The sequence below is a fragment of the Chrysochloris asiatica genome, unplaced genomic scaffold, assembly GCF_000296735.1.
Source record: "Chrysochloris asiatica unplaced genomic scaffold, ChrAsi1.0 scaffold00063, whole genome shotgun sequence".
Taxonomy (NCBI): Eukaryota; Metazoa; Chordata; class Mammalia; order Afrosoricida; family Chrysochloridae; genus Chrysochloris; species Chrysochloris asiatica.
Window position 1 is genome coordinate 11,057,106 of NW_006408581.1, and position 14,802 is coordinate 11,071,907.

Consider the following 14,802-nt stretch of genomic DNA (forward strand, 5'->3'; position numbering starts at 1 on the left):
ACCTGATATTAAGAATTATTCTTGTTGTTGTTAAGTGCCATTGAGTCAGTTCTGACCCATAGCGATCCTGTATAGGGTTTCCCAGGAGCAGTTGGTGAGCTTGAGCCATCGACCTTGAGGTTCAAAGCGACTTTGCAGTCCAGTGCATTAACTTACAGCACCACATCAGAATACGATATGTTAATGTCAAATTTGCACAGATTCTTACTATTAGCAATAGGTTTGGAAGAAAATGCAGCAATAATAAATAATATATAAAGGATTGTTTATTTTTTAAAGTGCTGTTACTGTTATTGTTAAGTGCCTTCGAGTCAGTTCAGATTCATAGTGACCCTGTATAGGGTTTCCTTGGGGTGCCTGGTAGGTTTGAATCTCTGACATTGTGGTTATCAGTCCAGTGCTTATCCTGCAGTGCCACACTAGGACTATATATCACTTATATTAATCATATTAGCTTTTCTAAATATTATAGGGCAAAATTCTAATTATATTATACCCTTAGTTTTTTAAATTTTAATTAATAAAATATATCTATGAGGTAAAATGAGCTGTCATAGTGTAGTGGTTACGAGTAGGGCTTCTAACCTCATAGTCAGCAGTTTGAAACTACCAGCTGTTCAGCGGGAGAAAGATGAGGCTTTCTGCTCTGGTAAAGCTTCTCAGCCTCAGAAACCCTGTGCAGGGTTGCTATGAGTTGGAACCAACTCCACAACACTTAACAACAACACAATAGATGCTAGTTATGGTTATTGCCAAGTTTTCTTTGTTTTAAGCTGGAATTGTTGTTGTTAAGTGCCATCAAGTAAGCTAGACTCATAGCAACTCTGTATAGGGTTTCCAGGAGCAGCTGGTGAGCTTCAACCACTGACCTTGAGGTTCAAATCGACTGTGGACTAACCTACAGATCCACACAAGAACTTAAATATGCAATAGCTTTAATTTCAATTAAGCAGGAATATATCACTCATATTTCTATTTTATTAAAATAAAATAAGGTAATTTTCAGATCATTTCATAATTTATAAAAGATATTACAAATATAAATTTACTATACTATATTTCAAGTGAGTTCATCAAGTGTTATTTTTTTATTTAAGTTCAAAATACTCTAAATATTCTTTCCTTCACCAAGTAATGCCTTAGTTTACTGTAGGAAAAGTAATGGTCTGCTAATCAAAAAGATCAACCATTCAAACCCACCAGCCCCTCCTCATAAATCCCATGCAGGGTCTGTATGACAAGTCTGTATGCACTTGACAACTGCAACGACTAGCAACTAAACCATCTCAAATTACTAAAGATTTCTTACCCATGGAAGCAGCCTAGTCAAATGCATTAATACACTGTGATTAAACTTTAAAGTCTTTGGGAATAGCTGAGATTTTCAGGTTTCAATATTGCAATAGATATCAAATCCAGTGGAGAGTATCTTTGGAGGGACTGTTAGTATGAGAAGTAGGGAAGACGGTTAGAAGGTGGAAGCATATGAATTGGTACTGGGCTGATGATTGGCTTGATTCTCTTTTCTCCTTATTAAGTCAGAGGAGGTGCGATGCTGCCTCAACAAGCTCATTACTCATTACCACTTCATCATTAAGTTATTTTCTGTTTTAATTTATGTGTTTATTTGTGTGTATACCAGATAGGAGTCCTGTTTTGGCACTGTTGGATGGTATTGGACTGCTAACCACAAGGTTGGTAGTTCCAATCCACAAGCTGCTCCTTGGGTTCCTATGAATCGGAAGTGACTCAGCATCACTTAACAACAACAACATACCAGATAAAAGAGTAAATATACTACTTTGTAAATTGATAGTTAATTTATTCTTTCAAATATAATTGGTGGAGATGCAAAATGTCATCTTTGGGAATCTTTCCATATTCTTTTAACTTTGCTGTTAGATGCCTTCAAATTGGTTCTGACACATAGTCACCCTAAGTACAACAGAACAAAACAATGCCTAATCTTGCATCATATTCATAATTATTGCTATATTTGGGGCCATTGTTGTTACTATTGTGTAGATTCCTCTCATTGAGGATATTCCTTTTTTTCAATGACTCTCCACTTTACCAAGCATTATGTTCTTCTCCAGGAACTAGTCCTTCCTGACAACATGTCCCAAGTACAAGAGCCAAATTCTCATCATTGTCGCTTTTAAGGAGCAATCTGGTCAGACTTCTTCAAATCCAGAGTTATTCGTTATTCTGGAAGTCCTTGGTGTATTCAATATCATTCACCAATACCATTATTCAAATGCATCCATTCTTCTCTGGTCTTCTTTATTTGTTGTATAGCTTTTGCATGTGTCTGAGGCTACTGAAAATACCATAGCTTCAGACGGGCACAGCTTAGTGACATCTTTACTCTTTAATACGTCCAAGAAGTCTTGTGCAGTCGACTTGCCCTGTGCAAGAATATGTTGTTTGATTGTCAACTCAAGTAAAATTAAATCATTAACATCTTCAATCTTTTCTCTGTTTATCATGATGTTATTTATTGGTCAAATTGTAAGGATATTTTATTTCTTTACCTTGAGGCTGTAGTCTTTGATCTTCATCAGTATTTCCAGTTCACGTCCAGCAAGCACAGTTGTGTCATCTATATATCACAGTTTGTCAATGCTTCCTCCAATCCTGATGATGCATTCTTCTTCATATGATCCAGTTTATCGGATTATTTGCCCATCATACATATTAAATCAGTTCGGCAATATGATAAAATGCTGATGAATATACTTCTTGATTTTTAACCATTTGGTATCTCCTTGTTGGGTCAAGTGATGTCTTTTTAATCTATATACAGGTCATTCATGAGCTCAATTAAGTGTTCTGGATTATTTACACAGTCAAGAGTCTTTACATAATCAATAAAGAAAAAGTCAACATGAAATCTTGGTATGGAACTGTAGAATAAGCACTGGACTACCTATTTACAAGGTTGGTGGTTCAAACCCACCAGCCACTCCTTAGAGATCAAATACAATGTTTCCATGTGTTGGACCTCATTTGATGGCACTTAACAACAAATAGCAACTATCAAACATCTTTTTGGTATTATGTTTCAGTCAAGATATATCTGATGTCAAAAATGATACTCATATTCTGTGTCCTCTTCTGAATCTGGGTTGAATTTCTGGCAGCTCTCTGTGGATGTACTGCTGCAATCATTACTGAATAATCTTTAACAAAAATTTACTTGCCTGTGATATGAATGATTTTTCTGTTTTTGTTCTGATTTCTATATCTGAAGGGTCACTTTTTATTGGAATGTTTTGTGGTTGTTAAATGTTATTGTGTTATTTCTGACTCATAGATATACTCCATAGGGTTTCCAAGGAAAGACTGGTAGGGTTGAATAACCCAATTTAGGATTAGCAGTCCAGAGCTTATCCTACAGTGCCACACCAAGACTTTAGATTCAACTAAAATGCAAACTATCTTTAACAAATGCTTATGATAATACAATCTCTGTCTTGAACCTTTAGTCAGTCTAAAATCAATCTACTTTAGTTTAATATTGAGGGAATTGTTCAATTTGTTTTTTTTTAAAGTTTACTTTTAACTACTCTCAAGAAATCATTTTACTCATTGTAAATTAATGATTTTAATAAACATGTCTTTTCCTGTTGTTCTAATTAAGCTTGTTTTAAACAGCATGATGGAATAGTGATAAGGATTACTGAAGTAAAGGCCTCTGTGTAGTATGAACATCTGAAACATGTGCTTCAAACGCTTGTTCACTGCAGTTTATTATACCCATCACTTTTTCATCATGAAGTGTTATTTTATACAGTATTCAATCATTCATTCAATAGTACGCTTTTGGTCTAGCATTCATTCTTCCATTGTCATGTGTCCTGTGTGTTGGAGCCTCTGGATTTGACTCCTTGATAGGTCATTTTAACAATCATTTAGATAATTTAAATAATCAAATTTAGATATTCAATCTGCAATAATTTCACTAAAATCCTATTTTAATTTAATAAAATATGCACACAGTAGATAGGATACAATGCTATCTGATAAACACTTTTTGAATAATTGATAACAAAGTGATGAACTTTTATAAAGATAACAAAGTGATGAACTTTTAAAAAGATCATGGATGTATCCTATAAGTATGTATTTATAATTGTATTTTAATATTATGAATAAAAACAGGCAATGTATCATTAGGCTACATATATATACATGTATGTACATATATACATATATACAAGTATATGAACTAGAGTCCTAGGAGCAATACTTTTTGTGTCTTATATATGTGCATATGTTTGAACTGCAAGATTGGTGGTTCAAACTTACCAGCGATCCTCAGAAACTCAATACAGGGTCCCTATGAGTCAGAACTGACTCAACAGCACATAACAGCAACATACTATAATTTGGAGTGGTGTTGTAGTATAAGCATTGAACTGCAAACCACAAGATATGTGGTTCAAACTCACCAGTGCTCCTGGACAGAAGTCAGATCGACTTGTTGGCACTTAAAAACAAATACTATAAATTATTAACATATCCTGGTGTGGCGCTGAAGGACAAGCACTCGACTGCAAGGTAGGTTTTAATCGAAAGGTAGGCGGTTGAAACTCACCAGCCGTTCTCACCAGCTGCTACTTGGAAGGGTCACGTTTAGTTAAAACCAACATACCACCATTTAAAAACAAAAAAAATAAGTATTTCTTCATTAAAACTTTTTTCAGTGGTCATTTATTGTGTGCCTAAAATGGGAAAGGTGTTGTACTAAACATTAAGAGTACAACAAGGAAAAAAAAAAAAAAAAGATCAGATGTAGTTGGTTCCCTTAGGAAATATGTAATTAGTTCTACACATAATTTCAATATATAATAAAACTGGTAGGGGGTATCTGATGCCTTAGTAGAAGTCATTTTTTCTTGAGATTCATAAGGTTCTGCAATGATTTTCGGAAAGCAATCCTTTAAGAAGATTATCTGCCCAATTTTCGCTGTGCTCTGTGCACAAAGGGCAGGCTGTTGTTCCCCTCAGGCAGTGACTGATTTATCATGTTTCTTTTGAACTATAATTGATTTCTCTGCCTTTTAGCTCACTAAAGGGGGAAAAAAAAACATTAACGACCTTAAAACACAAGTGTAGTCCTTAAGAGAGAAATGTCATCACAAGAAATATCTAAAAGGGAAGCACACACAAAAAAAAATAGCTTTGTAATACGTGATTTACTATCTCATCAGAAATAGAAATACTTTATAAACTTAGCTTATGATGTGAAAATTATTCTGAAAACATGACACTTTCATACCTATCAATATCAGATTTTTTTTCATTTGTACAAAAAAGCAAATTAATTGACTTTATTTGCTAAAGACCTATTCTTTGCAAACTGAAAAGGGACTGTGGCAAAAGTTTTGGGCTTTTCTTTCTGTTGGCACTCAGAAGACACACTTTTTAATCTATTATAAAAATGTAGAGTATCACTTTATCACAGAAGGGAATTCTACAGAAGAAATAAACATGAAAATGGTACTGTGAAAATCCTTTAAATAGGTTTTTACAGCATAGGGTTACATCATTAGTGTTCTTTATGACGTTGTTCCTTATATTGCTGCTACAACATCAACTTATGCCATAAATTCCTCTACAAATAATTTAAATCTCTTGAAGGTAGGAAAAAACCTAATCAGTTTTAATATTAGATGTGTGCATTTATGTGCGCTGAAGCTTTAGGCAGCTATTTGCCACATGTTGTTCTTTATAGTAGGGGAAGTAAAAATGAAATGAAATCATGCAAATAAAATAATTTTTAAATGAACAGAATGCCTTTTAATTGGAACAACATCACCATCATAAACTAAAACAACAGAGGAGATAGATGCATTTCTTAAAATGAAATATTCTCTAGTAGAGATGCAAGAATCTAAAATCAAAGCATATTTGAACAGCATCCAAATAGAATAAATAAACTCTGTCTAAAGTTGTTGTTGTTGTTGTTAAGTGCCGTCGAGTCGGTTCCGACCCATAGCGACCCTGTACAGGGTTTCCGAGGGTGTAAATCTTACGGGAGTAGAAAGCCTCATCTTTCTCCCGCGGAGCGGCTGGTAGTTTCGAACCACTGACCTTAAGGTTCGCAGCCCGATTCGTAAACCCTCAAAAACTTACAATTGTCACTGGACACTGTGTGATCATGCTTATTTAGTCTTTGAAACTACCTTACTATATAAGGTATTTGTGATAATTTTACAGAAATCTAACAAAGTCCTATTATACAGTGAATACTGATGTTGTTAATGCCATCTAGCTGATTCTACCTCATGAGGACCCCGTGTATTACACAGAGTAACAAGGGATTTTTGACTGCAATCACAATGGAAATAGATATCTAGGCCTTGCTTCTAAATTGCTGCTGGGTGGATTCAAACCACCAATGTTTAGGTTAGTAGTCAAACACAAACTTCTTGGGCCACTAACTATATTTAGTGAATTGAGTGATTGTTTATTATTATACTATGGCACTGTGGAATCAGTACTGTACTGTGAACCACAAGGTGTGCAGTTCAAATCCACCAGCTGCTGCACAGAAACCCTATACAGTGTCACTATGAGTAAGAATCAACTCAATAGCATTTAACACCAATAGTAATTCATTACTTAGGGGTCTTGATGTAGTGCTGTAAGGTAAAGCACAGGATCATAAGGTTGGATTGAACCTCAAGATTGACAGTCCAAACTCAGTCAGTCCTTGCAAATCCTATACAGGGTTGCTATGAGTTGGAACCGACTCATTGACACTTATCAACATGTATTACTTTAGGAGTGCTGGTAGCAGTGGATTACAAGCTGGGTTGCTAACCATAAAGTCAGCAATTCAATTCTACCAATCACTCTGCTGGAGAAAGACGAGGCTCTCTGTTCCCATAAAGATGTACAGACTTAGAATCCTATACTATATTCTGCTCTCAAATAAGACTGTGGACTCCTTATAGAAGGGCCCTGATAACATAGTGGTTACTCTTGAGCAGATAATGGGTAGGGTTGCTATGAGTCTGAACCAACTTGGTGGCACACAACCAACACCATTAACACCGCCATGCATTACGTATCCCTATGAATGTATACAGCCTATTCTGAATATTTGCACATCACATTAACAACAAAATATTTTTTTGAAAAACCTTTCCTCCAAAGTAACTTCAAGTTTAGTTAGTACTATAGGATTTTACTAACAACTGTGATTTAGAACAGACAAAAAATTCTCTATGAGGAGTGATGTTAGTGGTGGTGTGCTGGCAAGTCGGTTCCTGTCTCAGATTTCTGAGTCTGTAACTCTTTAAGGGAACATGAAGCCTCATCTTTCTAATGCAAAGCAGCAGGTATACTGGAACTGCTGAGCTAGTAGGTAGCTGCCCAATGTGTAATCACTATGCTACCAGAGCTCTATCTATAAGGAGTACTCAGTCTGATTTGAGGACAGCATAGATTAGGAGGAAAAAAATAAGCTAAAGAAGCTCAGAAGAACAAAAAGTGGTACTTTCCACCTAGATTTCCACATGCATCCTTACTGCTTCTAATCCTTAAATATCAGTGGCAGTTGTCCTCCAAACCATTTATAGTACCCAACCTGATAGTTTTGTATATTGACTTAGAAACATATCATTCAGACCATGGTACCCGAGACAAGAAAAAAGGAGCACACAATGTAATAATGATAAAAAAGAAAACATTGAAAACAAATTCTAGTGCTAATATAACACTTAATAGTTCTGAGAAAGGTATGGATGAAACAAACTTTATTTTAATGACTTGGAAAAGCAAGGGACTTTAAACTCCATTTATTCTCTCCAAACAAATTTTCTGTTTCATTAAAGAGTTATTGGTAAAGATTCAAAGCATGCTACCAGCTAGAGCTCATGAAATATCAGGTATTCCAAAACCATAAACAGAAACTACATCAAGCTGAGTCCTTTTCTCAGGCATCATTCTAATGCTTCTGAAGAACAGATGAACAATGTATACATTTTTTAGTGTTACCAGACTCTGAATGGGTAGGGTTGCTGAAAGGGCAGCTAGTCCTACAAGTGAACCCTGACTCTGGGGGGCTTTATGCTCCTCCTTTGAGACTTCTTCATTATAAAATGTTAACAATTGACCACCTCAATCTCGTATCAGTCTCATTGCCACTACTTCTTCCTCCAGTGTAAACACTGTGGTATTTACAAACCATGCTGGTTGCACTGGGCAGAAGAGTGAAATGAACACGGAAATGAAAAACCAAGAAACAAAATGCTCATGGAGTTCTCTGCTCTGACCTATGTTTTAGATTTATAACAGTGGACGCTTCAAAGTGTCAATGGCATCAGAAATCTAGCAGGTTGGTTAAAGAATGAGATTTGGAACAAAAAAGTTTTCATTCTAGAATGTTCTATGTTTTGTTCTTGAGTAAATAATTTAACATCTTCGAACCATATTTTTATCATTTGTAGAATAGATGTAATAACTCAAAGTTCTTAGTGGTTTTGAAAAAAAATGAAGCAAGTATGTTTAACACCTAGAAGAATGCATTTAACATATACCAAACCCTGCCAGTCCCAGCATAGGTTATCACCACCCTCAGTAAAGATGATACTTAGCTGTCTAACTTTATACAGTTGCAGAAGTCACAGGTATCTCTCCCGATAACTACTTATCTATTTGCTTATCTCTGGACCTATCTATCATTTTCTTTCAAGACAAAATTTTTAAATATTGTAAGATGCTATTAAAATTTATGTTTCTTTCCAGTTATTTCTTTTTGCTCTAACTTGACTTTCTCTTAACCATATAATTTAAAACTCAACTCGTGAATGTTCTTCATCCTTTCCTTAATTTTAACCTCTTTCCATTTTCATGGACTCATACTATTGGTATTTCAACCTTTTATTTTCTAAATTGATGTCTACCTTTTCTTATATTTCTTTATTTAGGTTTAGAAATAAAAATCTGAGCCCTTTATTTTATCACTTATCTAGAAATCTAGTTAAAATCAGAAATTCCATGCTTTTCAAACTTAAAGAAGCAGATCCAAACACTGTGTTGAACTAAGGTACAAAAATCACAGAGGAAAATCAGGCAGCTATGTTGTAGTTTTTTTATATATACAATACACCCAATCTAAATTTATGGTACTTAGAAAGAAGTATGAATTCCAGTAATGTCTTATTGAAGAATTCATTTCAATTTGGTTTGAACCACAAGTTTGGTGGTTCAAGCTTACCAGCCACTCCTCAGAAACCCTATGCAAGTTTGCTATGAGTCAGAACCGACTCAACAGCATGTAACAACAACAACAACAATCCAAGCAGACAAGCATGAGTTGGGGAGAAGAATTGTCTTCATCTAGGTAAACATACTAATAAAAATACAATGTGGTATAGCGTGAGTAAGGAGTGCTGGTGACATAGTGGGTTAAGCACTGGTCTGCTAACCACAAGGTTGAAGATTTAAATTTGCCAGTTGTTCCACAGGAAAACAATGAGGCTGTTTGATCTGGTAAAGATTTATAGTCTGGGAATCCTTCAGGATCCCTTCTACTCTGTGCGATAGCTCACTATGAGTAAGAATGGACTCCACAGCAGCGGAGTAGCTTGAGCACACATTGTGAGGAGGGTTTCAATTTCTAAAAAGGATTAAATAACTAAAGAATAAATAAAAATTTGCATGTGATCTTGTATTGATTATAACAAACTCAGTAGTTTAGTTTCCAGTAAACAAAAAAATCTGAAAGTTTTGAAAGAACATATCTACATGCAAACCCCTAATAAATATCATTTATTATGCCTCAGAAATATATTTTGAATCAATCTAGTTTTCACCATATCCTATGGAACAAGACTAATTCAAGACAACCATTTAAATTTCCAAGACTACTATAATAGCAGCTAAATGAAGTTTAACCTCAACTTTTGGTACCTCTTCCCCATCTCGTCTTAAATCAATTCTTCTTCTTGTTGTTGTTTTTAAGTGCTATTGATTCAATTCTGACTCATAGCAACCCTGTATACAGTTTCTGAGCTGTGGCTGGTGAGCTTGAATGACCAACTTTGCAATTCAAATGACCTTTCGGTCCAAAGTTCATCCTACACTACTTATTCAAAAACATGCAGTGGTGCATCATTATATTCAAGAATATATACTCAGGAATATATAATCACTTAAACAACCAAAGGTCATATTCTGCAAGTAGGTCTCCTGTCTGCAAACACACAGGCTTTCTCTATCCACGAGTCCAGAGACTTCAGCTGCTCACTCTCTCCATGTCCTCATCTCTGCCTCCATCTCTGGTGTCCCTGCTTCTCTGGATAAGGTCCCACATTCCATTCTTGCTCTTCTTCCTTGATGGTCCTAGGGTCCTTTGTTCCTGGACTGTAACATTAACTACTCCCCTCTTTTTGTTACAGAACTTCTATTGTTACTGTTGCCACAGTATCAATTAGTCATGACAACAATTACTCACTAGTGAATCATAAGAATTTTATCCAAATCTCTTTTCACCAGACCCAGCTAAACAAAATGAAACCTATTCAGTTCCACTTCATTCTTAATATTATTGTATAAGCATTGATGGTTTAGAAAAACTTGCCATGGTTTACTCTCATAATAACCTTTAAGAACAAATCTGTTGCTATTGAGTTAATTTCGACTCAGAGCAACATTATAAGGTGTTGTAGAACTGTACCATCGGGATTCGAAGCCCGTGAACTTTAGGGAAGCTAACTATCACATCTCTTTCCTACTGAGTCTAAAGATGGGGCACAAACCACCAACCTTTAGATTAGGAGCTGATCAATGATCCACCAGGTCTCCTTATTCTTCTATATAAACTGATAATTTTATTTTTTGTAGCATTTATTACATCTACATATATAGTCATACAAACACATACACACACATACACATACATATGTTTAAAATTTATATATGTACCTGCATATAATACATAATGATCATTTATAATGATTTTTTCTTTGCATTCAATACATTTTCCTGGATTCTAAAAAAGTAATTTCTTGCTAGTTTCTTCACCATTGTATGTTGTTGTTGTAATGTGCCATGGAGTCGGTTCCGACTCATAGCGACCCTGTACAGGGTTTCCGAGGCTGTAAAATCTTTACAGGAGCTGAAAGCCTCATCTTTCTCTCGTGGAACAGCTGGTAGTTTCAAAGTGCTGACCTTAAGGTTCACAGCCCGATTCGTAACCACTACGCTACCAGAGCTCCATCCATTGCATCCCCAGTGCCTATTTCAGTTCTTGGTAAATATTAGTCAGCAGTCAATCATTTATTCACTTAGTCATTCAACAATGACTATTTGCATAGGCACTGATCTGAGCCTGTGCATACTTACAGAAGTTAAAGAAAACAACCTACAAATATACTGCTGCTAAAGAACAGCTACTTTAATGAGATGAATAGACAAGAACAACAGAATATATAATATAGAGTCAGTAACTAATAAATACTCTAAAAATATAATGCAGTCTATGGAGATAGAGTGTTTTGAAGGTAATCTATGAACAACGTATAGACTAGAAATCTCTATGGAAGTGACTTTTGAGCAGGCATTTAAATGAGACAAGGGAAGAGGAATGTAATCATTTGATGAAACAGTGTTTTAGGCAAAAAGCAGAAAGAACAAGTGCAATAGTCTTCAGGTGGAATTATGCTTGGTGTAGTAAAAAGACATTAAGAAGTCCTATGTAACTGGAAGTGTTTGAACAGAAAAAGTAATGGCAGGAAATGAGATTAGAAAGAAAGCCAGAGGCAAACCATATGGAGTTTTATTGAACCAGTGAATACAGAGGTGCTGAAACTCATAATTCTAGAAGAATACATTAGGTAAATAGGAGAATTAATTACAACGTATCATGAACTCATGTTGATGCAAGACACTTTGTTGGAATAAGACAAATTTAACACAGAAGGTTAAATATAAGCTCTATCATAAAGAGCTTATAAAGACACTGTAAACATCCATTATAAAAACATAACAAAGAATAAATTACATAATGATATTTATGGCAACAGTTATATAGCCCTTCATTGTTGTTAAGTGCCATAAAGTCAATGAATAGCAACCCTATATAGGGTTTCCAAGGAGGAGCTGGTGAGTTTGGACCACTGACCTTGAGGTTCAAATCAATTTTGAGGTCCAGTGCTTCTTCTATAGCATAACATAAACAGTTCAGTGATATTAATCATGTTCATCATGCTGTTCAACTAGCATTTTCGAAACTGGGTGTGGAGGGCCATGCATTTCAAAATATGGATGCTGAGCATGTTATTTTTAGTCTGTGCTTAAATCAAGATTGGGTTAGGAACACCAATCACCCTGTGTTCTAAGAACTGTCATTAGTGGATAGAGAATTGAAGGCTGAAAGGATAGATGGCAAAACACATAAACAATCAGGATACATAAACATCTAATTATGATTTGAACTTTAAAGATGAGGTAAAGAGCTCAAGAAATAGACTAACTAAAGAGTAGATAGAAAACCAAAAATAACAAAATAAACATTACTTATACAATGATCAATAAAACAAACAATTTAGGACCAGTAAAGAAGTGAGTTGAGTTCTAGTGGTAGTAGGAAAAGTGGATGACGTTTTCTTAAAGCAATTAAGAAGAAGAAGAAAAAAAAAATGGTATAATAGATTCTCCTTCAAAAGCACAAATATAATAGATCAGATGATAATATTTGCCTAATTAATATGCATAAATATGTGATGGAGATGCAAGACATTTGTTTTAGAGTACTGAGATTGAGGAAAAATAGAGTTCTTGGAACACAACTGCTTAGTAGATGTATTTGGCTAAACCTACGAACATCTGGGGAATACCAGGGTTTCATGTTTCAAAAAAATCATTCATTCATAGATTTCAACAAACATGACAGGACATATAGTCTAGGCAAAGTCTCAAGAAAAATTAAAAAGTTTTTTAGAATGTTGGTTATCTTAGCTAGAACCCTTCTACTGTTTTGTTTTAAATATATTTTTCAAAAGAACATTTATTTTTAAGTCTCCAGAAGAATTTGTTAATAATATGTAGTAAATTGAAGAATAGCTCAAACAGCTGGAAGGAAAACATTTTTTTATTACTAAGCTAATAATTTCAAAGTAGACTAGAAGGCACTTTATCCCTCTGGACACGGAGGCATATTGTTCTTTAGGTTAGCTAAACAAGGAGCTACTAATTAAAATGAGGCATGAATCATTAAATGACTGCAGTTGGACTAGGATATTTTAGTTGATGAAATATTTGTTTACATCAATTGTATATGCTTCATATGATTTCAATAGTGTTGGGCCCTGAGGTGGAATATTTCTGTGGAAGCATTTGGCAATCCTATTATGCCATATATCTCTTTCCTTTTATTTCTATATTTCATTAAATTTACTAATCTGCTTAAGGGATTAAAGAAGAAAATGAAAAAAATAATATCAAAGCTGGAAGAATTACGATTGACAAACTTTTAATTGGCTTATTTTTATTAGTGATTTGAAAATACTTTTAATTCATAATGTGAGTTTTGTAATAAATAGCAAATGTAAAGCTTAATGAATGTTAAGTTTATTTCTATGATTTGGAATGGGAAACTTCTATAATTTTTAACCACTGTCTTTCTGAATGATTAAGAAAAGAACATTATATTGCTTCTACTAATAAAGGTAAAACTAGCAAGCATTTATCTAGAGATTGCTATTCACCAGCTACTGTATTAAATGTTTAATATTTGTTAACACTTGGGTATGAAATATGAGGAGTATGAACCTGTTTTAACAGCTTATTGTTTTCTAGAATAGAGATAATATGAAAAACAATAGTGATACAAAAAAGTTCACATATTTAAAGTTTATATTTCAATGACTTTTAGTATCTTCATAAAGGTATTAAAATAAATGGATAGATAGGTAGACATTTAATTATGAACATTTGAAATAGGTTTAAATTATTGTAAGAATAGTTACTTAGTGGTAATTGCTCAGTTTAAAATCATAATGAAAATCAAATTGGCAAATTAATCTGGTTGATTTATGCACATAAATACAAATATTTTCCTTACTATTGAAGGGCCAGGCTGTTCTGCAATCCTACATTTATTATAATAACACTTATAACTTTCCCACAAATTATACAGACAAAGCCACATCAATATAACATGCCGTAATGGGGAGTTTGAGAAAAAAAAAATGCAAAAGAAAGTGAAGTTAGGCCAAACTTGGCAATGTACTTGCAGTGACAAATGGAGGAAACAATTACAACAGCTTAATATATACAAATTTTTTAATTCTAGTAATCAATATGTTCTATGTTTTCTGTTCAATGTAATTCCAACCATAAAGCAATGACAAAGTTTAATATAGTGTCATTTGTAACTTAAGTTTATAAAATAATGTATGGCATACAATAAAACATAATGAAAAATGTACCAAATATGCAAAATGAATTTTATACTTAAGATGTTCAAGACCAGGATACCAATTATTCTAATCTAATTTTACAGTATAGTTTCTATTATTAGAATATTGAATTGCCTTACCATTGTGTAGCTATGGGCCACCTTCATTAATTCAATGCATCCTTGAGCATCTGCAAATGCTCGGATTCCTAAGCAGTTAGAAGGGTGCAATAGCTTCATGAGAAAGTGGCAGCACACTTCCACTACTTGAGGAAGCTGTAGAAGGCACGCTGCAGCAAGAAGATTTTCAATGGTGTCTTCCTTTAATTCCAAGCAACCTAAACAGGAGTGAATAGAATTATAAAACTCTGTTCAAAGTATAAAAT

The 14,802-nt window shown here is 34.3% G+C and overlaps 1 protein-coding gene across 2 annotated transcripts in view; it reads right to left on the bottom strand.

Annotated features, from left to right (window-relative positions):
• The window catches only part of KLHL1 (kelch-like family member 1), a 514,835-nt gene that overhangs the window by 273,233 nt on the left and 226,800 nt on the right, over window positions 1-14,802 (bottom strand). For both annotated transcript variants that reach the window (XM_006864306.1, XM_006864307.1), the window contains one exon: window positions 14,558-14,754. In XM_006864306.1, the coding sequence (XP_006864368.1) occupies window positions 14,558-14,754 (197 nt within the window). The remainder of the gene's footprint in view (window positions 1-14,557; window positions 14,755-14,802) is intronic.